The following is a 27,885-nucleotide window of genomic DNA, read 5'->3' as shown; positions in this document are numbered from 1 at the left end:
TTGGCGTATTATGTATCTGCATTCTCTTTGCTCTCGACGATCCATTTAAATCCAATGATTCACTTTATTCAAATTAAGGATTTTGCTTTCAGGTGAAGAAGTCATAAGATATGATGATTTGAAGCTTTATTCGAAAACCTTAAAGGATAAGTTCAACTCAAAATTAAAATTCAGTTATTATCTTCTGACCCGCATAGGGATGGAGAGTCAGTGAAGTTTCTTGGTCTGTTAAACATTTTTGAAACACCACAGCAAAACAGCATTGCAGCATTCTCCAACTGAAGTAGTTGGGGACTTGTTTTAAAACCTAAAAAAACAAAAAACAAAACCAAAACAAAACAAAACAAGGAGAAACGAACCAAAATTGGCTCCATACATCTTGTTGGGGCGTAATCCAAGTCTCCTGTTGTCCCAACATCCCCAATTGATTTGAAAAGCTGTTATTTACACCCTCGACACACAGTCAATTGTGAACCCACTTCAGACGGGGTGTGTGCTAAAACTTTTAGCTTAGCTGTCCCAATGAAGATTTCAGCATAGAGAAGGGTGTGAATAACATCGTTTTTAGATCAATTTGAGATCTCGGGGCTTCCAGAGACATCGGACGACCTTTAGGGAGGCATTTTATCTTATTTAATTTCTTCAGTTGTTTTATTTACATTTTATACTCCATCTACTTCAATTGTTTAGGAGAATGCTGCAACACTGTTTTGCTGTGAAGCTCCAGAAATGTTTTGTGGACTACAAAACTTCCCCTGACTTTCCATCAACATGAGGATGAGTAGATAATTACTTTGTTTTTAGGCGAAAAAAAATGACATTTGGTACAGCCCTACAGAAAACAACCAGAATACCAATTACAAAGATGGAAAAGAAAAAAGAGGCCATTAATGCACTTAGTGACTGTCAGGTGATCTCTGGGAAGTGACGTGTAAGAAGAATGAGAGCCTACAGCCATGCTAGCACCCCTGCTAATGCCAACATGCTATTATGCTCACAATGGCAATGCTAATGAGGATGATCATGTTTACCATGATCAACATCTTAGTTTAGCGTGTTCACGGTTCTAACGTTTGCTAATTAGCACAAAAAACAATGCTCATGCTAATGTATTTTTCTTTCATCTCCAGCGTTTTGTCCACTTCCTTTGTGTTCCTCTCGCTCTCCCACACTCTGCCCATCGACAGGTCAAATGATTTTTCACCCAGTTAATGGTATTAGCGACCACATGAGGACCAGATGTCACTCTCAGGTAGACACTCAGACAGATGAGACCGTCTGTCTTGGTACGTTCGACCCATTGTTTGTGTACTGTATGTGCGTTCATATTAAGGAATGTGTGTGTGTGTGTAGGAGTGTGTGTCCAGCAGGCAGGACAGTACAGAGGGGGAGGATATCCTGTTACCGCCTCAGGAAAACAGTACTACAGTACAGGAATGTCTCATATGCAATTCTATTCTGCTACACACACACAATAGACGGAGAGTGTATGAGACTAGTTGTGCAGCAGTGCGTGGCAGTGTGAGCGTGTTCTTTCAAGTGTGTGTATTCACGTGTGTGTATCTGACTCTCATTGAGGTGAGCTGACATTCCAGGCATAACTGGCTGTCCTCAAGGCTCTGGCTCTAATGCTTGTGATGAGGGACGCTGTACACCCTGCCTGAAGGAGCAAAGTGTGTGTATAAGTGGAGAAAGAAATAATCTAACGTTAATGAAAAAGCTGAAATTCCTCATGATTTACGTGAATGTCTGGAAGCATCAGAATGCTTTATTACCTCCGGACCAGCAGTTAAGGCTCCATTAGCATGTAAACACACGTAAATGTCTATGTTACACTGACATGAATGTGAGATATAGTGTAAACAGTGCCACACAGTCACCAACATGATGCGTCAGCTGTTTTGGGGTTTTGCCAAAAAAGGATGGAGAGCTGAGGAAAAAAATCTGCAGGAGCTTTGGACCAGGACAGGCTAGGGCTAGCTAGTTAGCATGCTAACTTCAGTAGATATCTCAACAAAGTTAGTTCTTCACATTTAAGTGATAATTTTAGTTGTTTTTTTTGTTTTCAACTAAAATCTTACATTTTGCACCTTTAAATTCACAATTTGCCTGAGGATTATTTGATTATTATAGGATAATGTTGGTAGGGACGATTTTAGGGTTGGGTTTTTGGGAGAAAGTTTAGATCCAAGTTCAGATTAAGATACTTTTTTATGGCTTGGATTTGGGTTTACAGCTAAGATTAGGGAAGGATTAGGCTGCTAAAATCTGAGTCTAGGGTTGATAATCTAATTAGGATTAACTGAGCTTGTTGTACTACGGGCTTTGACGTTTTTGGTTTCTCTTTCAGATCAATTAATTAAGAGAAAGAAAAAGAGCAACTCCCTGTATTAAACAGACATAATACAGTGAGGTATGTAACTGGGAAGGTCGATATTATAAGAGGTGGGGAGCAATGAATTCACTGGAAAGTCATGACGAGTATAGTGATACAGTCATGAGTCTATCTGAGTCAGCTAACTATTACTGTGTTCTGTGTAAATGCTGTCTCATTCTCCGCCTGTCGCCATTCCCATCACATCTGGAAATGCTTACGCTCCGACTGTGATGCACAAAACTCACAAACCCATGCACACGCACACACACACAAACATACACACTTTAATCATACACACTCGGCTGCATGCCACGCACGCTGGGGGGGTTTGTAAGCTCGAACACATTTACCAGAATATGAATCCTCCCTGACTGGAAGTAAACACACATCCTTGATGACTTTCTATCTTTTGGCTTCTCTCCGTCTCACACAAACATATTTTCCATGCCTTTAATATCGCGTCATCGGGTTGTATCAGCACACACTGGAGTTGACACACACTCTGGGCTTAAATGTAACCCGGTGCAGTCAGTGTACCCGGCTCTGTTCCCTGGCTTAATATGATCCTGCGTAGTAACTGGAGCCTGGTGCTGGGTTAGCCTGGTGTTCATATCCACGCAGCCTGGATTATGAACCCAGGCCAAAAACAGCACTATCAAGGACTAAGTCATGATTTCAGTCACTAGAGTGACTAAACAAGTGGTTACATTGACACATAGTGGGTGTCTGGTTTGTCAGCAGACAGGCAGGTGGGCTGGATGAGGGAGCTAACAGCTGGAGGTAAACATCGGGCCAGAGGAGAGGACTCAGCAGGGTCTTCAGGCCAAAGTTTGCAGAGGGTAAAGTACACAGTTCAGTTCTTACAAGATTATGTTGTAACATCAGGACTGGGTGATTAGTTGATAAATTGATAAGTTGAGCTAAAGTTTTCAATGATTTTGATTAGCGATTAATTATTTCAGACATTGTAAAAGCATAACATGTCAAACATTTGTTGGTTCCACCTTAAATGTAAGAATTTGCTGTTTTTTTCTTTGACATTTATGGCAGTAAATGAAGAGTCTTTGGGTTTTGGACTCTTGGTTGTCATGAAAAATACCGGCAGATTAATCAATAATAATCATTTGTTGCAGCCATAATCTGGCCAGTTTTTACCACCAGAGCACCAGAATCTCAAGTTTGACATCAGTACTTAATTAAAAAATATGACTTGAACTGGATGTTTGCCTATCCTTACACTTCCTCCTCTTTACCGTTACAGTAATCCAGCTCACGTTGGCCCTCTGTAACTGATATTTTACTAAGTTTAAGCTTCCAGAACATTTATCTGTTAAAAAAAACTCAAGTAGAGTGAAGAGCCATTCCTTTTCTCACTTTGAGTAGTCTCCTAGTCTTTTCTTGATCTAATTGTTCTCACCAAAACCAAATCTAATCTATTGTATAAAACAGAAATGCCCTAAACTACCTTAAATAGCAAAGCAGAACTGTCACACAACTCAACAAAGTCAAGTCAGGTTGGTACTCACCTGCTGCTCTGACAAATATCTTGTGTCTCAACAGTAGGTTTTCTCTATAATGGTGATATCTGTATATCCATGATGAAATTAAAAAACAAGTTTCCTTCAGTTTTGTAATATTACAATAACTTCCACCATGTATGTGCCTTCGTTGAATATCTGTTTATCCGTTTTTCCTATTCAGCTCTGTTCCCTTCAGTCCAGCCACGCTCTGTCCTGTTCCAGATAGTGGGAGTGCCGGACTTTTCCCTGGCCGAGCCTTTTCCTCCTCTTCTTCTCCTCCTTTTCCTCCCCTCCCGTCTCTTTCCTCTCCTCCACAAAGCCTCTCCTTTCTCAGTAACATTCCTGCCGGCAGCTCGGTAAGCTGTGATGTCATGGGCTGAGTGTGTGTATGTGTGTTTCTCCAGATGCCCTCCCGCACAAAGACCCCGTCTGTGCAGGCCCCTCATACAAACACACACACACACACCAAAAACATCCACCCTGTGGCTCCCCACTCCTCCCTTCCTGTGTCAGACCAAGCCCTGTCTTTCCCCGTCCTGTACGTATGTCACTCGCCCACTTTCCCTTCAACCTACAGCTCCTGTCAAAACTCAGGAGGCCGAGAGAGAGAGAGAGAGAGAGAGAGAGAGAGAGAGAGAGAGAGAGGCAGGCAGGCAGGGATGATGAAGAGATGATGACTGAAGAAAGGGGGTGGAGGTGATAAGGGAGGTAATGGTATTTTCTCCTGTCATCATCACTATGGGACTGTTGACTGTAGACTGATGGGCTGGTTGTATTCACCTTTTAATAAAATAATAGCTGTGACCTCATGCTGCCTTAAAACCTCAAAGTATTTCAGTATTAGTGGAGACTTTATAACAGGCTGGTCTTAATACTGTTTTAGAAGCTTGTCCACCGTGACAAAAATGAAATGTTATGGAAAGAAATCCAATCTCTGTCACTTATTTGGCTCGTCAAAGCAGCTATCAGCTATCGGTAACTTTCATTCCAAATTGACAGAAATCTAATTCTTACGTCTAAGGGTCACTGTAAGGCTACTCGTATTGGTGTGTGTGTGTGTGTGTGGGTCATAGGATCAGGCCGGTGGAAACCAGAGCTCACCTGAGTCATGGTTCACTTTCTCTGCCCACAAACACAACATCAAGGCGCAACTAGAAACACTTTCCTCAGATTTAAAGGATCAATTAGCAATATTGTGTTAGTGGCTGCTAAATGATGGAGGACGGCGCCGCAAGCAAGGTACCGATGTCAGAATGTGTTTCAGCAATTAGAGCATTAAAGATTAATTTTTAAAAGCCATATACGCAAAAGACAAAGCAGTTTTACTGCAGTATTTGACAGAATGATATATGACCTTTCTCTGGAATGTACTTTTGCTCTAATTAGCTAGTTTCCTTCTCTCCTCTGTGAAAAGTTAACCGTGGTCTGGTGACAAGAAACTGAATCAGCTGTTGTTGTATACATAAAGGGGCTTCACACACTTGCCACACACAGCACAAGCACTGTGTCCTCTTTGAATATCAGGGCTAAAATATCACCTGTCAATTCAAAATAAACTCAACGAAATAAACAAAAACTTCAAAAGACAGTTTTGTAGGACTTCTTTTGGGCCTGTACAAACCACCAGTCTTTTAAGTTTAGACCATGACATTATTTATCAAACTGAAAATGGATTGAAATGAGGAGCGCGTGTTGAGAACAGCAGGGTGGTCCAGAGGTCAGAGAGGTTATCCTACTCTGTAGCTGCAGAGGAAGGTGGGCGAAAGCCAATGTGTGCCCACTAACAGCTGGATGTCCTGTCAGAGAGTGACAAACAGGAGCTGGCCTCGCTCTCTAACTGTGGATTTCTCTAGATAACATCATTGAGTATCATTAGTTATTATATATACTGTATTATTCCAGAAATAATGCTTTAGATAGATTACCTATAATGTTGTCAAGTTTAAATACCATTTTATACCACTGAAATAATAGAACTAAAATCGCAAGTGTGCTATTTCAAAGAGCAATGAACCTTCAGTTCTTAAAGGTGCAATATGTAGAGTTTTAGTTGAATCTTTTTGAGAAGATTTCCTTAAAATAAAACCAACAGAATGTGAAGAAATAACAGTTTTTTACAGTTTCATTAATTTCAAAACAATAAATAAAAGTCTTATAATTGTAGAAAAATCCCTACTAGTTATCCTATCTTAATTTTGTCTTAAGTGTTGACGATATTCTTATATAAACAAACACGCATGTAAACACAACGGGCAATATTAAGCTCGGCAAAAAACGATCAAGCTCATGTACATTGATGAATCGATAACATATGTACAATAAGTTGATAATGTAATCATCATGAGAGGCCTGACTACAATGCAAAACAAACAAAATCCTAATCCTAATCTTCCGTCCCTTTTAGGTGTCCCTGTTTAAAATGGCAAATCACAAGTTCCTGGTGAGTTCCCAGGCTATAAATAACTCATATGATGAAGAGAAATCGGTCGCAGAAAATTGGGACAGTAACCCAATTATTGCTTATGCACTGGGGAGTTCAATTCCTGTAGCACACAAAGAGACTTGTGATGGTCATTATGCCAGAACTGGTGATTTAAAGAGGGAAGAGCTGAAGACTATAGAGTAAGTAATGGACGAGCTGTGAAAGATGAAAAGAGATTGTTAGAAAATGAAAAGGCAGAGGAATAACAGGAAGACAGCAGGAGTATATGTAACGGTTTATTCATGTGCGTGTCTACATGTGACTGCATGCATCTGGGTCAACACAATCCTGCCAATAAAGGGCAGTGCCCAGAGCAGTCTTATGTCATGGAAGTTGATCATGATTGATCAACGAATGACACACTTAACCATCGCAGCATACGATCCAGAGACACACATACTGTGCTGCACAAACACAGAAGACTTTCCACGTACAGTAAGAAACTGAGATGTTTTTACGAGTATGAACAGAAAAATACGATCAACACGAAAATCATATTTCCTCTTTTAGTAATTAAGTCAAGTCCAGCATGGCTCCAGGGTATACAGTTCGTATGAGACCTATCAGTGCTGCTCTCATCTACGTTCACAGGTAAGTCGTGTATTGAGCCTCATACTGGTAAAATTCCAGAGTCTAGAACACACCGTGCATACAAAGAGACAGAGATCAAATCTTCTACCTTAAAGGAGTAGGCTAGGATTTTTTTTCAGTGTTTGATATTCAAAACATAGGTTTTTAGCAGAGTAATCCCTTTAGAACTGCGAACAACCACTTGACTTTTAATTCAGCCCAGTTAAATATCGTCATGTCAACATGAGATGAAAGCGCAGGCTTTGAGCTAGAAACATTGTATTCTTTCTAGCAGAAGATTAAAAAATGACAGTCCTAAAACTAAGTATTATTCTGCATCAGCATGGTCTACTACTCTCTTCAAATGTATTTAAAAACTGGTGAATATTTAGAAGACATTTGACATTTACAGCACAAAAAGGAAGCATTCGTAATGACGTCTGAGTTGCGATGCCAATCATCTATTGTAATATTGTTTTTTTTTCCAAGGCTGTAAAATCCTATTAAACCCATTTCTCAGAAAAGCTGCCAATTGCTGAATCCAGCATTGCCTGCATTGAGGGCCAACGCCCTCCTAAATCCTTCACTCTCATACTGCTATTTTAATTCTTGCTGAATGATGAAGACTGCCACAATGAGTTTAAAGATGGGCGGTGAACACTTTTAAGAAATTATAACAAATGATGCCGCAATGTAGAGGAAGCAACTGATTGGATAGAAGCCTATCACAACTCACAGGTCATCTAAACAGGAAACCAGGAAGCTGCGCTTACTTGTGTCCATGGAAATGGCCCTCAACACAGGAAATACGCCAAAAAACTAGAGGCCACCTGCACTAGAACACACATTTGGCTTAATAGATAGTCTGAAAGATACGACCAGATCAGCCTATCCAATCAAAAACAGACATTTTAATTCAAATATTTTAGACCTGGCTTAAGCTACATCTACAAACCTCACAAGGACTTCTGCGGAGTAAACAGTTCACTCAATCAAAGTCAATAAATGTCCATCACTGTTTAAGAAGCACTGGTAGGATAAGGTTAGTGTGTATAATTGCACTTCCACCCAGCTTTATACAGAGACACACAGGCACAGTGACAGCATACGCAGCACCGCTAAAGAATAATAATGAAGCCGATTTGCACCTACCCACTGCCAGAGAGCTCGAAACAACAACCAGACTGAAATCATGTTAAGAAGCCTTTAGAGTTTAGAGTGTTAGAGAGGAATGCAGCGCATGTCTGGACTCATGGCAACTATTTGTGTCCCTTTTCAAGTCTCTCATGACACCACTCACGCACAACCCAGACCCCCTCAGACCCCTTCATGAAACAACAACAAAGGGCCCGACGGGCGCTTCACTGAGACTCTCAATCCTGAATACTAATGCTACTCTACATACACACACGCACGCACGCACACACACGCACACGCACACACACACACACACACACACACTTACATGCTCACAGATGGAGGGCTCTTCTCCAGCGGAAAGGTCTGTAGTCAGAGAGTGTGACCACTTGTGTACATGAGCTCTCAAAGCACAGTTAGGACAGAGAGCACAAGTACAGGACTAACTGGGACAAAACACAGTCGAACAGTAACACTGAGCAGCCGTCCATTATGAGTAATGTCTTGGACTGAGTCAAAGCGCCGACTGTACTGCTTTTGTTGACCGGTGCCCAGATCTGTGTGTATAATAATATTTCACACTGTGAAAGTAAAACAAACTGTACTTTGCTGGGCTTGTTGCCCAGTGAAATTGTGCACTGTGTGTGTATTATGTGACAGATAATGTACGTTGAGTCAGTCGCTGTTGCAAAGTCTGAGTTCAGGTTATAGTCGAGGCCATTCCGATCACCCTCAACAGCCTCATGTCGGAAAACAGTTACACTTCATTGTAGCTGAAACTGCTTATACATATATAGAGCTGTGTAACAAAGACATGAAGGCTGTGAAACTAATTAGTGACTAAACATCAGTTTATATCAGGTAATTTATCCTCTTGCCAGCAGGATCCAAGAAACAGCAATAAAGCCATGAAGTATCATTAGTTCATTTGATTAGAATCCAATCAACAAAATGGACCAGACATGTTAAATGAGGAATAATAAGGTTAGGTATTACACAGGCCTGCAGAGCTGTTCTATCTGGTTATGTATTGAGAGTCAGAAAGTATTGCATTTAATATGGCGATCCAAAGAAAAAAACATTTGCTTTTTAGTTCCGAGGGACTCAAACTGAAACCTGATATCAGTATTTAGATTAACTTATCGCTGAATTTGAAGCTGTGCTAAATATTAGGGCTGTCCTGATTATTCAAACACATATTCAAAGCTTCAACGGGAGGTGGGAGCAACAAGGGCTATCAAAGTTGTGGCCGTTATTTACCTACAGTATATATACTTTGCGATAATTTGTAATCTAGAGTTTACTGGGAGACGAGGACAGGAGGAAGAAATCAGCCAATGTTGCCACTTCAAAGGTCTCAAAAGTCAAGTGTTGAGTTGTTGCGAGCGCAGAGGGTCGTGTTTGGCTCATCAAATGACAAATATGTAAGCATGTGATGACCACAGACCTTATCTGAGGCAATTAACAAAAAACTAACAGACCTTTGAGATGAGGGAACTGGAAGTGCAAAAATTGATTTCCAGGTTTTAGGACTCATTACTAACACACAATAGGGGTCAGCCCTGCTGAGCATACCTCTCTCTGTCATGTTACCTGTGATTGTCCAGGAATAATAAATGTTATCAATGACATCAATGACCAAAGGACAAAACTTTCCTGAAATTTCAGGACACATTGCCAAGGACTTTTTTCCTTCCTTTCAGCAGCCCCCCTTGGTTATATAACAGTCCAGCTCTCTCCTGCTGTTAATCCAGCAGGACACAGCACTTGCTGTCAACTTTCATTCCCTTTGTTTCTTATCACATCACACACAAACACCCACAGTGAACCCAGAAACCTTTCAATACACTAACCTTTAACTAAACCGTATAATAACTGATAGTTCCAGGCAACGAAAATAGTGCTTCTCTGGTTCCTCTATAGCTGAACTTCAGAAACTTTAACTCTAAGTGCAAGTCTGTAATTAAAATACTGTAAGTAATCTCAGAAGTGAAACTAAAGAGACACATCTGAGCCTCTTTGGACAGTCAATCAGAATCCAAAATAACAGGAAGATTGTGAAGGAAATAAGCCGAGGAAAGACATGAAGGAACAGATCTGTACTAGAGGAGGAAGGGACACATGGATGGCTGAGTTTGAGGGTTTTCGAGGATGTGGTTGTGCCTGTTTCTGTGTGCAACCCAGTGTGTGTATGTGTGTGTGTGTGTGTGTGTGTGTGTCTGAGTGAAGAAAAAGCCACGGAGCATATAATTCTAATCCTTTCCCAGCGTGAATCAGCCCATTTTAGTATTTTGTCCCACAGTGCTCTCAATGCAACGACCACACAGTGAGGCTAACCGGCCAGTGGGCTAAAGGTTCTGAATAAAATTAAGAAATGTGGTCAGAGAAGCTAACATGTAAGCTTTCTGGGGGGATTTTATCTAGAGTGAAAGAAGCTATTAGCTTTACACAATATCAGAAAACAGTGTGTAGTAACTGAGTAATAAGTTGCTTTTGTTGCAGTTTCACACGTACATTTCTGCACTGGTTGCTGGATGTTGTTGTCAATCTGCATCATTAACATAATCAGCCAGTCAAGCATGGTTATGACTATGGGCGTCATCCAACTTTTGCAAACAGTTGCAAATGATTAGCTCAAATCAGATGTTCAAAGTTAACATGAGCTTACATGTACTGTTTGAGTCAAAGAGTGGAGACAGATTAGATTAGTGACTTGCATCACGGTACAACACTGACTGGGATAGCAGCTAGCTATGTTTAGAAAGCTTGACACACCCACCTACCGAATCACACTCCAGCATGCTTGCTAATTAGCAGGCTTGTTATCACCACATGTTGCGGACTAAATAACATGATTTGTCAAGGGAAGCACATGAAGATTACATGTCAGCGCTCAAACGGGTTATAATGATAGCTCTAAATTTTAATTAAATACTTGAAGTAGTTTTGAGGATGAAGTTTGATATAGAGATCATCCTGTCAAATACAAAGAAAGCTAGTCTCAAAACTCACATTATACAACGACAGTAAAATGTCCGAGACCACGACTAATACCATGAACTCATCAGGAATTGTGTCTGACCTTATCATCCATCACCAACGTACTCTTCCTCTCCATGAGTCGATCGATCACGTAACAGATTGGTTTTTTCACAGCTTTTAGAAATAACATCCCAGCTGTATGTTCTGAAGCTGCATGGCTGCAGCGGGCCCTGCCTGAACAGCACACACAAGAATTATTAAAGACCTATTCCCACCCATCAGACAACATAATAACACTGTTCTCCTAAGACAGTGAACCTCCACCCAGTGTTAGCTTATAGCATTAACTAGCTCCGCTGTGCCTCACACTGAGAAGAGCAGTGTGTTAATCACCTGTCTATTTCAGGAAACTAGCTCATTAGGCTGCAGTATTTAGACAGAGGAAGGAGGCTTCACACAGGAAGAAAACAGCCTGGTGACAGAAAACATGCCTGAGCCTGACAATGGCAGCATTACCCATTCATTTAGATGCTGCTTTTTTCTATTAGTGCTTTCTATTTCTGTCGTTTCAAGGGAGCAGCATGGCTTCAGTACAATTCTGAAATACAGCAGCAACCGTTTTGCGCTCACCACCATTCTGAGGAACAAATAATTCATGTTTTCTTCAAGGTTGTCAAAAGTATTAATACTTCAGTACCTTTTTGATCCATATTCGATTGTATTGAAAGTGCAGGAGCTATTAAAAAATACTGATCTACAATCAGATTTTCAACCCGAGGCTGAACAGATATTATCATTCAGTTTTTCCCACAGATAGACTTTACTTGGGTGGGCTGCTGAGGTATATGAATGGCTGCCCAGGTACGTGAGATATACGGGTATATAACAAACGACAAGCTTCCTCCACACCCAGCTCACCTGCTTTCATGACAACGGAGTCACAGGTTAAAGAAATCCTAAAAAAGTGTGTGGTATCGAAGGTTAAAATTCTGTGTTCTTGACAACCTTAGTATTCTTAGAATACAAACACATGACTAGAGAGCGTTAGAACGACACAACCTGAAATGAGTCTTTAGATTGAACTCATTCCTGTTCCTGTGTGCATAAATTACCACTGCATAAATATAATACCTCAACTGATTCCCTCCCTGTAAATTCCTGAAGTTCATATCTTAAAAATGATTACAAATCAAACAACAAACAGAAAGTTTGTCTTGCCACAGGAGAGAAAATGTTGCCCAGCCCCAGTTTAAGGAAAACTCCCATCAGATTCTTTTACATAGTTTGTGACGTTTAGTACATTCCTGGAGATATTTCGTGATGAAGTGTTGTAATTTACTGTTCTGCGTTCCCTCTTTCACTCCAGATACCTTATCTGCTCCTGATCCACTTACTGATTTCTCCCAACAATCTTTCAACAACCCATAGGAACATCCTTGAACTTGTTTCATCCAGCTCAGAGAGCAAACAGCCCACAAATCTGCCTGCCACATCCCAAAGGAAGATTTTCCTGAGGCCATGGGAACTAAAAGTGGATAAAAATGTTATGGATCATGTCCTCAGTCCTGTAATAGCTGTGAGTCATTTCCAAGAAACTGACTGGATGGTTGAAGCTCAACCATAAATCAAAATTCTTGGACCCACAAAGATGTAACGGACCTCACTTCCTTTAAATGACCTTGGCTTTGAGGGTTTCGACTAGGCTCTTACAAAGATAACGACAACACCCCTGCAGACAAAGGCGCCCCGAGCCCCCCCCCCGGCCTCTGTAATCATTCTGTTCTGCAACACCTCAAGCCCAAAGGGTATTTTGAAATTCCAGTCTTAAGCTGGAATGTGATAAAGATACTTCTGCAGCCTTTCACCACCAAAACACAGCATTGTGTTGTGAGATGAAACCCTGACATTAGAGGTCAACCTCCCGCCTTACTTCCCCGAACTACCGATTGAGACAGTTTCTTGTTTACTGTAACTTCTCATGGTAAAAAATTATTCAGCTCTCTACTTCTATCAGACTAGTCATTTTATGTAGTTTTAAAAATGAGAAATGTTCTGTTCAAAGGCAGTTGTCTTAAAAATGTCTGTTCCCTGTATTTCGGCGCTGCATTTTCATTGTCTATGTGAGTGTCTTTGTTGTAAACACGGTATTTGTGCTAGCAGGTGGTTTGTGCTTCGCTTTGTGTTGAATGAATGACTTCTGTTGCACAGTATAACAATAGTCGGTGGATGTTGTGGACAATAGTGGGTGGCGGAGGTTGTGTAATGGTGGCCATCACATGGCTGGGTTGTATTGTTGCGTTTCCTGCATCCCTCCAGTTCTCTTCCTCTCTGGAACACAAATACCAAAACACTGGACAAAATACTTTTCTGAGATGGAATGCGACAAAAAATGACTCTTTGACCCCGTCAGGTGCTACAGTCACACATTTTTCTTTCATGTCATGTTCACAGACATAGATGTTATATGGCCCTTAAAAACCTGGTTCCTAAGGATACACCAAACCAAATACAACCCCAATTACAAAAAATTTGAAATGCTGTGTAAAAAGTAAATAAGAACACCTTGCAACCATTTCAAACAAATACATTTTTCTACAATTATGTGTTTCACAAAGTAGCGAAACTCGCCCCATCCTTGCTTGTGAACAACTGAGCTACCTGTTAACCATTTAAACCTGTTTACCTGTGGGATGTTCCAAACAGGTGTTTTCTGAGCCTTTCACCACTCTCCTACTCTTTAGTTGCCCCCGTCCCAACTTGTTTGAAACATGTTGCTGACACCAAATTCAGAATAATCATATATTTACAAAAAATCCATGAAGATGATAAAACTATTAAATTAAATATATTGTGTTTGTCCTGTTTTTCAACTGAGTGTGTCAAAAAGGATTAGCAATTTATCACATTTTGTTTTACACAACGTCCCAACTTCTTTGGAACCAAGGTTGTTTGATTTGGTGTACCCAGAGTTGGAGCAACTGCTGAGCCAATCGGGACAGATTACCAATGGGAAAATCCTCTTCTTGTGCCAGTGCGAGAACCAACTCCAAAATAAACAAAAATGGCGACAGCAATCACAGCACTTATGCCCATGACCCATTTTTGTCCCCTATCTTTTCCTATGACATGATGGCTGGGTTCCTTTTTAAGAACCAAAAATTAGCTCTTCTCTCACTGTACCTAGGTAACTTCATTTTGCTGTGTAATCAAAGGGAAAGTTCTGAGAAATACCCACAGATACACTGTGTCCTTTCATCACTTTTAGCTGTCATCCATTCCCAAGGGCCAAACAAAAATAGCCACAGTGTCATTCACACCGCAAAGAACTACTTAAGATTCCAGCTGTACTTCAAAGATGCAAAAACATGAGCAGGCTTTGTCTAAATGCAGCAAAAATTATTTTCAAGGTTCAGTCTAATAGCTGTGCCTGAGGGGCTCTCACATGATTTCCAATGACAATGTTTTCTTTCCTATTCCTGTCAGCTGATCGCACACACATTACACTCATGAAATGAGAACTGACAACTGAAAAGACACAACAATGGTGTATCAATGACAGCATTAGTGTCCATGTGAACAGCGCTGATTTGACTGTAATGTTTGGGACTTCATCCAATAACACAAGGCGGAGTATCACTCTCTTCCTGGAAGACAGCCAGTGGAGGCTCATCAACAGATCGGCCATTGAAAGGCCATCGGCCAGTTAATGTCAACAACACTTCGAGCCATGTGAGACTGAACAGACTTCCTAGACCCGCATCCTCCACCTTCCTCCCTCCCTCACGTTTTCCTCATTCACTTCACACTCACTGCTCCAACCACCCTCCAACACAAACACACACACGCACACACACCTGCACCTCCACCGCCCTTTATCTCTCCTTCTACTCATTGTTTCATGTCATCGCCTCGGCCTCTGTAATCATATCTCTCCTTCAGTCCCATTTCCACCTCCTGTGCACACACCAAGCTTTGGGATCATCAACCACACAGCTGTTATATAACCTGTGATTATGTGTGTGTGTTTGTGTATGTTTGTGTGTGTGTGGTTTCTGGGAAGAGGGAGAGGTTCGGAGGAAGAAGACATCATTGATAACTTTGTTGTTCCTGTCAGCCTTGTCACAATTCATGCTGCTGAGAGAGAGGTGGGGACGAAAAATGTACTTCCACTAGACACAAACACACAAACCTTGAGCTACACAAACAGGCACTGACTGTCTCAATGGGACATTCAGTATGTGGCAGGTACCCCCGTGTCATTGACTATCTAATCAAACTGTAGAGCTGGCTGTGATTTTTCTGTCCCTGGGCCCAGCAGAGCGATTGGCAAACACTTTGCCTGAATTGGCAGTTTGCTGCTGCGCTTCGTTATTTCCAGAATGAGCTAGTAATTTCAAATGATGACCAAACAAAACAGCGAACACGGGCGATGAGCTATTCTAAATAGAGTGTGGTGGGCAGTAAAAAGAGACTTGAACCTCCAACACAACTTTGTTTACCCCTCAGTTTTGAATGTTGCTGATCAAATCTGACCAGAATCTCATCACTGTGCCTTGTTTCTTGTACTGTTCTTCCTTGTGCCTGGTGGATGTGTTTGCCCATCTTAAAGGCACCGCTGTGCTGAGTAAACTAGGTGGAAGACAAATAAAGGCTGTCAAATCCAAGATAAACTCGAAATGAACACGTCTTTCTTTACAGAGCGTGTGTAAGGATGTTCAAAGACACACTTGATTTCACCCGTCTGGTGTTGTACTGGTCAGCTGCATTCAAGCAAAATGTCTATAGTGAAGTAAAATCAATCGGCCTGATTGAAGCGATGGGAAAACAGGGTCAACTTCTTTTTTCTCCAAACACCTTCTTTATTCTGACAACAGCAGGAAGATTTACCTTCCTAAAAAAACAGCATCTGGTGGGGGTACTGGATTTAACTGGAATATTTCTGCACCATGAGTGTGCAATTTTAGGATAAGTGGATTCAATCAGCTAACCCAGTATGGGATATTTATCAGCACATAACTGTATCAGTGAGCTACACAGAAAAGATAAGATACTTCGCCTTCACCTTAACATTCCTCTGATGATCTGATCTGACACCACGGGAAAATAAAAACCCATCAGCCAATTACCTCGAGCATGGCAAGGTCCATCCGTCCCTCCTTAACCATTAACACTGACAAAGTCTGCAATCAAAAGAATTGCAAGTTGCCTGGCAACAGCTACAGGCAAAGAGAAAGACTGAAAACTCACCACAAGAAAAATCTGGAGCAAACAAATGAAGTCTGACTTCAGGTGCTCTGCTCTGGACATGTGCCAGCTGTCTCTTTGTTTCGATTGGCTGCCACTCTGTGACGGTCGTGACTGCCTCTTGTCTTTTCACCTTTTTTTAAACATGTTAACATGCATTTAATATCCAAAATGAGTGCTTTTCAGCAGGGGTGGGGCGGAAACTGTGTGCACTGCCACTTGACCAGGTTTGTTATGAGAGCACGAGCATGTTCGCTGTTTGTATGCATGTTTGAGAGTTACTTACAGCCAGATAGAAATAATAAGCCACTGAGATTGGAGCTGCAACTAAAGACTATTTTCATTAGTGATTAATCTGCCAATTATTTTCACGTTGAATCGATTCATTGTTCAGTCTTTAAATGTCAAAAATTGCTCATCACAATTTCCCAGAGCCCAAAGTGACGTCTTCATATCGCTTCTTCTTTCCAACTAACAATCCAAAACCAAAACACTCTTCATTTACTATTAAAAATGGCAAAGAAAAGCAGCAAATCCTTATGTTTAAGAAGCTGGAACCAGAAAATATTTGCCATTTTTGCATGAAAAATGACTGAAACAACTGATTGTCAAAAGAATTGGCAATTATAAGGAGTGGATAACTAGACTGGACAAAAAAACACCAAAACAAATATCCAGTTTAACAACAGTATGATGTTTTATCAGTGAGGGACACGTAACGGCACAGAAGACTCTGTCTCTGCCTCTGCCAAGTCATTCAGCGTGTGGATGATGAAAACCAGGTTAAGGTCATTTCTATACTGGGTTAAAGTGATGCAGAGGAGGAGGAGGAGGAGCACATGGAGGGAGAAACAGAGACTACTGCAGCAAGCAGTCTGGTCCACTGACCTCCTTTGGCTGCCTCTCTCTGTCAGGAGAGGAGGGTGCAGTATCCTGTGTCCTCCTCACTTTAAAGCCAATCAGTGTAATTACAGGCTCTGTTTCTATTAACCAGCACGTATACACACACACACACACACACACACACACACACACACACACACACACACACACACACATACATACACTACAAAAACTCACACATATTGCTAATTGACAACACCTTCAGCATACAAAAAATCTCTCCTCACTTTCACTGATATCCCTTTTTGAGTTTTCTATCCCACATAAACTTCAGTTAAAAATACATTCCTGATATGTTTTGAGCAGTACTTTTGTTTCAATTAAATCTACCTGTGTGGAGGAAGATGTGTGGCTGTGTTGATCCTTAGCTAGGCTACTAGCGACTAATTAACAGCTAATAACCGGGATTAGTTGTTTAACGGCGGAGGCGTAACCGACCTGCTGACCGCTACTTCTTCTTCTTCTTCTTCTTCTTCTTCTTCTTCTTCTTCTTCTTCTTCTTGCTTTGTCTGCTTCTTCTTCACTTCACCTCGACAAAAGCTAAACGTGGCCGCAGCAGCTGCACCGCCGGCCGGTCAGAGAAGCAGCCGGACAGGAGAGGTAGCGGCGCGGATGCTCGTGTGCTCTCAGCGGTGGTAATACCGGTGACTGAGATGACATTGAGCTCCTTTTTACGCGCCGGCTTTTCCAACCAGCAGTTCCCTCCTCTTCCTCTCTCTCTCCTCTCTTTCTCGTCCTCGAGGCACGCGCGCTGAATAATGCAGGGCTCGCGGGCTGCTTTCTGTCTCGTTCCAGAGACAATCAGAGAGCGAGCCGCCAGCGCGAGCTCCAGCCGAGCACAATGAGAGGCCGACCCGCGCGGATCAGGTTACCGCCTTTCATTCATTTATTCAGCTGCAAAACAACCTGACTGCAGCCCGGACAGCCAGCGTCCCCCCCCTCCACCAAACCCAACCCACCCGAGCCCCTGCGCCGACCCGTACCCCACCTCTCCCTCTCTCTGTCTCCCCCACCTCCAGCTCTATGACCCCCTGCCCCCCCTCACCCAAATGTGCTCAGGTGGCATTTTTAGAGACACAACAACAAAGTCAGAACACTCCAGAACCATGGCGGTGGTAAAAGTTAGCTAACCTACATGTAGCCTGCTCGAGCCTACACAAGTTGGTAAGTACTTGAATATGTCCCTCACTACATTTAAAGGGGCACTCTGTATAATTTCTACTGTCTTCTGTGGCCCTAGATGAGCTTCACATGGTATAAGAGAATTACCCTGATGATGACATTAGGGTTAGCCTTTATTATAAACTTTGTGTGTGGAGTCTAAAGAGAGGGTCTAACCAAACACAATCAACTTGCATCATGGGAAGTGTAGGACTAAAAACAAGCCCCCAGGACGAGTGCCAGGCTTCGAAGACAGTTTTCGCAACCGGCCAAACCGTGAAAAAAGCGTCATATCTACAGCCTTTAGGTCCAATAAAATTCGGAAAGTCTAGAAGAGCTGCACGATTAAATTATTTTATCCCCATTCAAGTTAGCCAGGAGCTAAACCTAAAGTAAGCCAGCTCGGTCGACGGAAGTCTATACTGTCTCTCTGTGGGCCGCACACTTCGGTAGATCCAGGTATTTTGATAAGCCGGGAAGTCAAGCTTTTTTGGCTTCAAAACACCACTGAGCAGCTTTAATAGGAACAAATGGGACTCCGCCATTAAATATTGTGTCATAAAGGAATAATATGGTCACTATATACTTTAAAATTTACAGTACTGCATGTTACTGTAGTACCGCATGTCTCCCAGTAGTAATATTACAGTACTATATTAAATTGATTCCATAGTAGATAAAAATGCCCCACAGTACAGTAAGCTTAGTATAAATACATTATTTGGCACCACAGACTCATTATGAATTCCATTTCGAGATATTATAGGCTGATAAAAATGCTACAGAGCACAGTCAGATCATATTAGATTTACTGAGTGCCATGAATATATACATAATGTGTAAATATTATAGAGACAGTATAGTGGAAAATCTCGGCACACTAAAGAACAACTATGCACCTGTAGACTAAAAGGCATTCCAGACATGTCCCCCGAGCAGATTCAGCACAAACAGTCTATGTGGAAGCACGTACAGTACAAAGTGCAGGAACCTGAAGTCCAGATGGACAAAACCCAGCCTCAGATACGATACTTACATTCGCTTTTTGTTGTACATTTTATATTCATGGTGATTTTGTTGTGGGACGCTATGCTGCCTGTCACTATGCAGCACTATGCCCTCTATGCCTCTCTTTAACTGTAATGTCTTTTGTTGCTGTTGTGTTTGTCTGACAGCCGTAGACACAAAAGGAATTTGTGAAAGGGCGACAGCTAAACTAGAGGTCATCAATCTGTGATTTACAGGAATTCAAGGAATTATTTTGAGATATAAACACACATATTTTCACATTAACAGCCTGCATCTAATTGCATATAATATGAAGGACTAAAATTGCCAAAATCAGAAATAAATAATAGCTCAATGGATAAATTAATATGCGAGTGAATGCACCAAAAATATTTAAAATAAATGATGCCATTAATGTATAAATGTATAAAATGTGATATCAATAGATATTTCTGTTTTAATTTGCTTCTGTATTTATTTAACTTACTTTGACTACTTATTTACTTTCCCATTTTATTTGACATTTTATTAATGTCTTTATTTATTTCTGTAATCTTCTCCCTTTGCATTTCTCCCTCTATTTATTTCCACAAACCTTTTTATTTCTATATTTTCCTTTTATATGTCTTTATCCATGTGACATTTTATTTAGCTATTAATTGATGGCAACATCTTTTTTGAACTAATATTGATTTTGTACTTTTCCCTCTCTCTTCTCCCTCTAGTCTACACACACACACACACACACACGGATACATTCACACATTGTACACACACCATTTCAGTGAGTGCCAGTCAAAAAAAATGGATAATGGAAATTGCCGCCTGGAAGCCTGTAATCCCCTTTAAAAGGTGAACAAATGGTCCCCTCTTTATAGCTGCATCATGAAAGGTTTCCGGGCAGATATAGCGCCTTGGAGTGTTGCCCATAACTATTTTGTTGTCAAACCAAGCTTTTGGGAAAACGTGTGAGAACATTATGTGTACATCTTGTAGAATACCTCGCCTTGCCCCACATTTATGGATTCAAGTATATAAACATAAAAACACACCCACAGGGATACAGACTACTCACCATGGCAGTGTGAGGATGTCTGATCGGAATGGGAGCTTGATACCCATTTGCTGTTGTCATGGTAACCCCCGGTGTTTGGCTGTAGCCTATGATGAAACAAAATTTGAGTTGTCGTTACCACTGTCATCTTTGTCAATCATCATCATACATTCATATTCATCTGCACCTGTGACTTACATACTGTACATATTCCAGTGTATACCCACCATCTCTATGGCAATGTACCTTATAGTAACTTTATGAGGAAAAACAACCCCTTTTTGGCTTGTTATCTGGCTTTGAGAGCAGTTTCACAAACTGCAAATGAATGGAATGTATCACCTTGAAATGTAGTGAAAGCATGAAAGTCCATCCGTCCTCCACGTCTAAATCTAACACAGTAAAAAGATAATGATGCAAACATGCACCTGCACACCTGCACTGATGCTTTTGTGGTGGATTGTGAATTGGCAAACTGCTTACATCTGATATTCTGTCAGTTGTCATCACTGTGAGAATACTTTTGATTTAGAGCAACTCTATTTGCCTGACATTGAAAATAAATCCTGCAGCTGCACTATCTGGCTTTATTTTTTTTATCTTGTTTCAGTTATTTGCACAACATACCAACATTTATCCATCAAAACAAGTTCACTTCATACTGTAACTGCTGTACCATAGTAGTAGAAGTATTGGCCAGTGGTGGAAAGTAACTAAAATACTGTTCTTAAAATTACAGTATTTTAAAGGTCCATTTAATGCCAATTCTTACTTCAACTCTTCATTACAGGAGTAAATATTGTACATTTTACTCTATTCCATGTATTTGACAGCTACAGTTAGGAGCTACTTTGTGTATTAATATTTTATATGTATGTACGATCAGTTTATAAAATATAGATGAAGCTATCCAACTTTAAAATGCTGTTTAAACATTAATGCACCAGTAATGATAATCCAATAACTTAATGTAGTTATGCTATAATATGAATATACTTTGAAACTGACCATTCTGTATGTACACTGTGTTATTGCTTCTTGTAAAGGATATAGAATATCACCTAAATAGACCTGGTAGTAGGAACAGTAGTGCCAGTATTGGCCGTTGTATTAGTATAAGCATTAGTAGTAGTGTCTGTATAGTAGCAGCAGTATTAGTAGCATCAGCAGTGGTAGTATTGTATTAAAAGTAGACCCAGGATATCAGAACAATTTGACTTGTTGCGCAGAACATTCAGGGAGTCTATTTACTCCCTCAAAAAGATGTCTAATATACTACTTACATTTTTGCTTTATATTTGCTGTGCTGTTATTATGTGAAGTTTGACTTACATGAGTAAACCACAAATCATGTTAGAGGGCCATGAAGTCATTGCCCTTTCATTTCACTGCAGGCTAGAGCAGCCAAAATCACAATGTTACAGCAAATGCGTACAGTGGTACATATTTTCCACTGTTGACACGTGTACTGTATTATCATCCTCTCCCCCTCTTGTGTGTGTGTGTGTGTGTGTGTGTGTAATAATTATCTGCAGTCATGGTTTCTGTCGAACACACCCGACTGTCATTGTCTCAAGATAAATCAATTAGTGTTTATCATCACGGAAAACACCCATCCGCTGTGCAGGAAGTGTGTGTGTGTCTTCCTCCTGCTCGTCCTGTTTTCAGATACCTTTTTGCGATGAGGACTCTAATATAATCTTTTATCACTCTGGATGAGGTTTTCTGGGGGAGTGTGTGTCACGCTTGTGCTGGTGGACAGATGACGTTGTACAACTGCAAAGGGAATCTCTGACTCAGTTACAGTACTGTACTGGTTAACAGAACACAGTGTATGGTTTCACGATATGTTTATGACAGTCTGTTACATGAATTTATCATATGTGTTGATACTGTTCTGAGTGTGTTTACTTTTTTTTTGTTTCTCATCTCTTTCTGTGGAGTTGAGTGGTATCAGTAAAGTTAGATGAGTGAGCACACAGTGATTGTTGTCACAGTTTGATGATTTTTTTCTTTACAGTACCTACGATTGATACCAAGGGGGCGCCCCAGGGCTCCTGCAAAACTAGGGCATGTGTTGTGTCTCCATTGATCCGATTTATTTATCTAACTACTTACATACTCTATTCTTTCTTTCCATCAACACCAGCTATCTTCCCCTTCTCTGTTTATCTTCTCAAATATTACCTTCCTATGCTGCTACCTACTCGCTATTTTTTGCAGTGTGTGCACTCATTAAATGCCACAGACACAGCATGGGTCCCTACAGGAATGCTGCAATAATATTAAAGTGATTTTCTCATGAGCAGTGGTTAGTCATACCATCCATTAGTCTTGGCTTTAATACTTCTAGGAACACACTGATGCTATAAAAAAAGCTAATAGTATCAGGGATATTTCTTTATTTATCCTTCTGGCAATTTTCTGTATTCCAAAAATCTTTCATTGGAGTTGTTTTCAAGCTTTTATTGCAACAGGTGCTATATGAAAAAAGCAGTGGCAGACTCAGGATGTTTGAGAAGCAGGGGCGAGAAAATAAAAAGGGCACCCATATGTATGTGGTGGGGCACCAGCGCGCAGTCATGATAAACTGTATTTATAGTGAAGACTTCACCATGTTTTGTCCACTGGAAGGGCACCCTCGAGGGCACTTTATCATGTTTTATGTACCAAAAGGGCATCCAAGAAGGCAACGTTTTTTTCCCCCAACATGGGTGCACCATGTTTATACACATGAAACTAATTCAGTCTAAATATTGAGGTACACTGAATAAAGAAGTTCCAAGTTAAATTGTTTAAATCAATGACTATAAAGTTGTATTTTTTTATACAGAACATGCTGTATAAGAGAACAGTTGTGCGACCAGACTGTCACTTGTGTTTGTGCCTCGTCTTCTCATTCATAGTGATTGATGACCTTACCTGATTGCATTTATTTGTAATCCTGTGTGTGTCTTTTTTCTTGTAAAACCTGTCTCAATTAGCATCGTGGGAGAAAAAAGTCTTAAAGGTCTATTTGTCATCCTTACATCCTTTCACATATCTGCTTGTAAACTCATAAATCTAAGTGTGAAATGTGTGTGTGTGTGTGTGTGTGTGCTTGTTAGTGGCAGATAGGGGTGCAGTAAGGATAGCTTGTGATCTCTGTGTCAGCAGCCAATGGAAAAGTGAATGTTAGAGACAGATGGAAAGAACAACAAGCAAGAGACAGCAGGGGGGCACTGGAGAAACTCAGCTTTATTGACCAAAGATAGAGAGAGGATACAGACATCAGAGAGAGAGAGAGAGAGAGAGAGAGAGAGAGAATGTGACAGAGTGAGCTGTCATAACCAGAGAGAGTGAGAGAGAGAGAGAGAGAGAGTTTGAACAATAGAAAATGGCTCCTTTTTTTGTTTTAACAGTCCATACAACCAGTGAGGGCAGGCAGACAAGAAAGAGAGAGACCCCTACAGAGTCAGAGGAGTACTGCAGGCGTGGCAGTTGGGCTGGTAAACTCAACAAGTTTGTTGTTCGTGTGCAGCTCCTCGCTTTACATCAAGTACACACACGCACACGCACACACGCACACCCACACCCACACCCACACACACACAAACCCAAACAGGCAAACCAGATTGGTCAGGCTGCATTAACTTGCCTTGCGTCTTACTCTTTTTTTTTATTTTATTTTTTTTTTAATGTTTTTGAGATTGTGATTGCATTTCCTTTTGTAGGTACATACATTAAGTGCTTCTTTAATCTGTTGCACATCGTGTGTGCATTAAGCGTTGGGGAAACTAACACTACACATTTGAGATTTCTCCACATAGCCTCCACAATCTCTAAAACCAAACAGTCATGCAATGAATATGATTTGGCCAATCTGGGACACTGAAAAGGACCACGTGAGCAATTGTCCCCAGCCTGCACGAGCCTCGCAGTCTGTTTGCTGCAAATAAACGTACTAAGGGAAAATAAGTATGAGAGGAACCATCTTGGTGTTTTGTCCCCCAATGAGATCTGTTGTACCAGAGTGTGAAAATAATCAAAGTTGGCCTGGCCCCGCAGTGGCAGACTCAGGATGTTTAAGGGGCAGGGGACAAAAATATAAAAAGGGCACCAGCTGCATGCTGTGGGGCACCAGTGCGCAGAAAGTCTTGATACATTCATGTGAAGAGAGGGCACTTTACCATGTTTTGTCTACTGGAAGGGCACCCAAGATGGCCTCCAGTTTGGACAAGCGATGGGGCACACAATCACATACTCTCAGCCACCATACAACAATTACAGTTCAGAGGTGGTCCAGATCTGGTAGCAAGAACATGTCTGGCCATGACATAGACCAGCTACAGTCATTTTGTTGAACCGTTGATGTCATGGGCACCCGTGTCCTGGCTACCAGATCTGGACAACCTCCACAGCTGTGATTCATTGCTGTATTTGGGCTGAGTTTATCTGGCTGTTGCCCAACACTTTGCTGGTCTAGAACAAAGAACCGGTTATGTCAAGGGCTGAGGGTGGGGTTATCTCAACCAAGGACCACCTACACCCAGAAACCAGAATGAGTGTAGCGCAACAATAAACAAAAGATTTTTACTATGGACCCCAAATTGAAGCAACAGTGGTCTGAGTACAGTCATGTTTGGATGCCAATGTAGGCATGAAAAGCCAGGAGCAACACTTGTAAAGAAGCAATGTAGTCATAGTTTTTCCTAGCAGTATTGGGAATTTGGAAATGTATACAGCGACTGAATGATGTGACTCAAAGTAAACCAGTTCTTTAAAGGGTCGAGATGGAATCAACTCCAAACCAGCACTCGCACTCAATCAAAGCGAAACCAGCACAGGGTTCACTTTGATCGACACCACTGGGCCAGACCAACTTTGCTATGTGGTAGATATGAACCAAGAAAATAAACATGGATGTGCTCAAAAGGATGAGAGTTTACTGGCATGTTTTATCTGTAAAATTGTTACTTTGCAGATGAATTTCAAACTTGATAACAAAAAATTGTAATGGATTTACTTAAATGAATGGAAACCAATGGCTGTCCAGAGGGAATCAATGTAAAACGTGGGGAATGGTCAGCAGTAAAGTAAATTGAATGTGATTTGTAGTTAATAGGCTATCATGCAAATCAATGGTATGGACATTTGAGATCCTGCCTCTGCACAATGTTTTAAGACCCTCAGATGCCTTCAGAGGCCCACCGGAACACATCTGGGAATGGTAGCAGATGCCAAGAGTTCAGAGAAGGTGGTGGTGGTCAGAAGAGGGGGAAAAGTCGTGAGGGGTTATTAGTGATATAACACACAGCAAAGCAGTGAAGTTAGAGGATGAAAATATACAAAGCTCGCGCTTGTGCACTCATACAGTCGTGATATGGCATCATCGTGGGACACAGTACCCATTATAATCAGAATTATCTCTAGATCTCTATATAGATGTGGAAAATAAAATCATCGCTAAATAGAATATAGAGTGTATTTACATTCTTTATCTACACAGGAGACTCGACCCCGACGGGCCTTGGTGGTGGCCATTCACACAGCCAGCGGGACTGACTGACAGCAGCAGTGGCCAATCACAATAAAGCATGTATGCAGCAGAAGTGGTGGGATTGGATAGCTGTTCACAGAGCCATGTGAGGAGAGATTTGATTTACCCAAAGACCTTTCAATGAATTCTGTCTTTCATTGTTTTTGGGACTATTATCAGAGTTAGTACACAGTGCAGACATGTTTCTTTACTGACTGAAGAGAAAGAGAGAAAAAAAGGTTGCTGAAGCTCTTCAGGTCACTCCAGGTTAGTGTTGTGTTCACTGTCATTTCTCCTATGTGAATAAAAACATTTTGATGTAAATGAATCATTTTAAGACCCAGGATGGAAGTTAACCAAGGACGTTGCAGTTTCTGGCTACACACCTGAGCCACAAAGCAACCCCAAATCACATTATTTGGATCTGAAGAGCCCCTCTGACCTCTTTGTAAACGTGCACATATCTTCTTCGATCACATATCAAAACGTATTTCTTCTTGTGTACAATGGCTAAGTGTAGTCACTAACTAGATGCCTATTGAGCATCAGTGTCCTCTCTATTCTATGTACCATCAAAGACACTTGAAATGAAGCAAAATCTTTCCAGAGCATCCATTATCATTCAAAAGAATGGGGATGATTACCGCTTTTGAGAGCTTTTTCTGAAAGCCAGCCAAGTAAATGTCCTACATTGGAATATATATGATGTTATAATGACACCCAGGCCACATTATTTGTAGCACCCTTGTAAACGAGGGCCTGGTCGGTGACTACAGCAAAAGCTGGCAGTGTTTTTACAATTGTAAAGAGTATAATGGATCTCTGGCAGCCTTCTGCAGCAATGAAGCCAATTTAATGGACAGAAAAGGTGAATGTGGATTGCACTAAAAGCTCATCTGAGCACAGCTGTCATAATTAGTTATATGGTAGTGCTTGTTATTAGTCACTATTCATTCACACTGTTGTGCCCAGGCTGTTAGTTGTTAGAAGTGACCCATGTTTGTTTTCATAGGTGGAAATACATGTTCGCTGCCAGAGTGTACTCAATAAGCTGCCGTTAGCTTCCTGTGTTCTATAGGAAAAAGTTGGCTGTGCGGATCTTACTGGCTGCCAAAAGGTGTTCCACGGCTTCTTATTGGCTGCTGAGTTAGGAAGTACTAGAATAGGAGGAAATGACCTCAGCAGTGGAATAGCTGGAGTTAATGGACAAAATGACAGAGAGAGAGAGAGAGAGAAAGAGAGAGAGAGAGAGAGAGATGAGGAGAGAGTCCTACAGTGTCAAAAAACCTCCCACGGAAACAGGCGTCCCAACAATTTGATGGCCTTTTAAATTTGAAAACAAAAGGAAAAAAAAAAGTTCAGATAACAACAGCAAACTGAAATAAAAGTCTAATAGAACTTCTACTTATCTCTATTTTGTTTGTTAGGACTATCAATGTGGAAGAATGAAGAGGCACGTAAAGAAACCAAGGCAACAAGTCTCCTCCTCTCCGCCCTGGTCAGAGAGAGTCTGTGCAAGGAAAGGTGGGGGTGGGGGTGGGACGTTTGAGTTCGTAGGTCGGGTGTGTGGTTGTTTTTGTGTGTCTGTTGGGAGGGGAAGTGACTGAATAGAGAAATCTAAGAAATAACTGAGACCGTGTCTGTCTTTTTGAATGTTTTATAAACTGGCTTATTAAAAGGAGATGAGTGGTTGATTGTCCCCAGAGCCAGACATACTGTTTGGTTAAACAGCATGATAATGTGATTGATTGTCCGTAAAGTCTTATTGACCACTGAGAGTAGTTTGATGTAACCTGGATTAAGCTGTTCATCAATTTTCTCCATCTGTATCACTGCTTTTACCATTAATTCAATGAATTTGAATCCATGAAACATACTGAGGAGACAGGAGGCGGGAGGGCAGAGACTCCATGTTGACAGAGAAGGTAA

At 41.1% G+C, this 27,885-nt stretch overlaps 1 protein-coding gene across 1 annotated transcript in view; it reads right to left on the bottom strand.

Moving 5' to 3' along the window:
* Positions 1 to 27,885, bottom strand: part of palm2akap2 (PALM2 and AKAP2 fusion) — a 95,290-nt gene that overhangs the window by 13,671 nt on the left and 53,734 nt on the right. The window contains exon 9 of the mRNA XM_073477359.1: positions 20,460 to 20,545. Coding sequence (XP_073333460.1) covers positions 20,460 to 20,545 — 86 coding nt within the window. The remainder of the gene's footprint in view (positions 1 to 20,459; positions 20,546 to 27,885) is intronic.

This window comes from Pagrus major, chromosome 12 (assembly GCF_040436345.1).
Source record: "Pagrus major chromosome 12, Pma_NU_1.0".
Taxonomy (NCBI): domain Eukaryota; kingdom Metazoa; phylum Chordata; class Actinopteri; order Spariformes; family Sparidae; genus Pagrus; species Pagrus major.
This window is presented reverse-complemented; position numbering and strand designations above follow the sequence as displayed.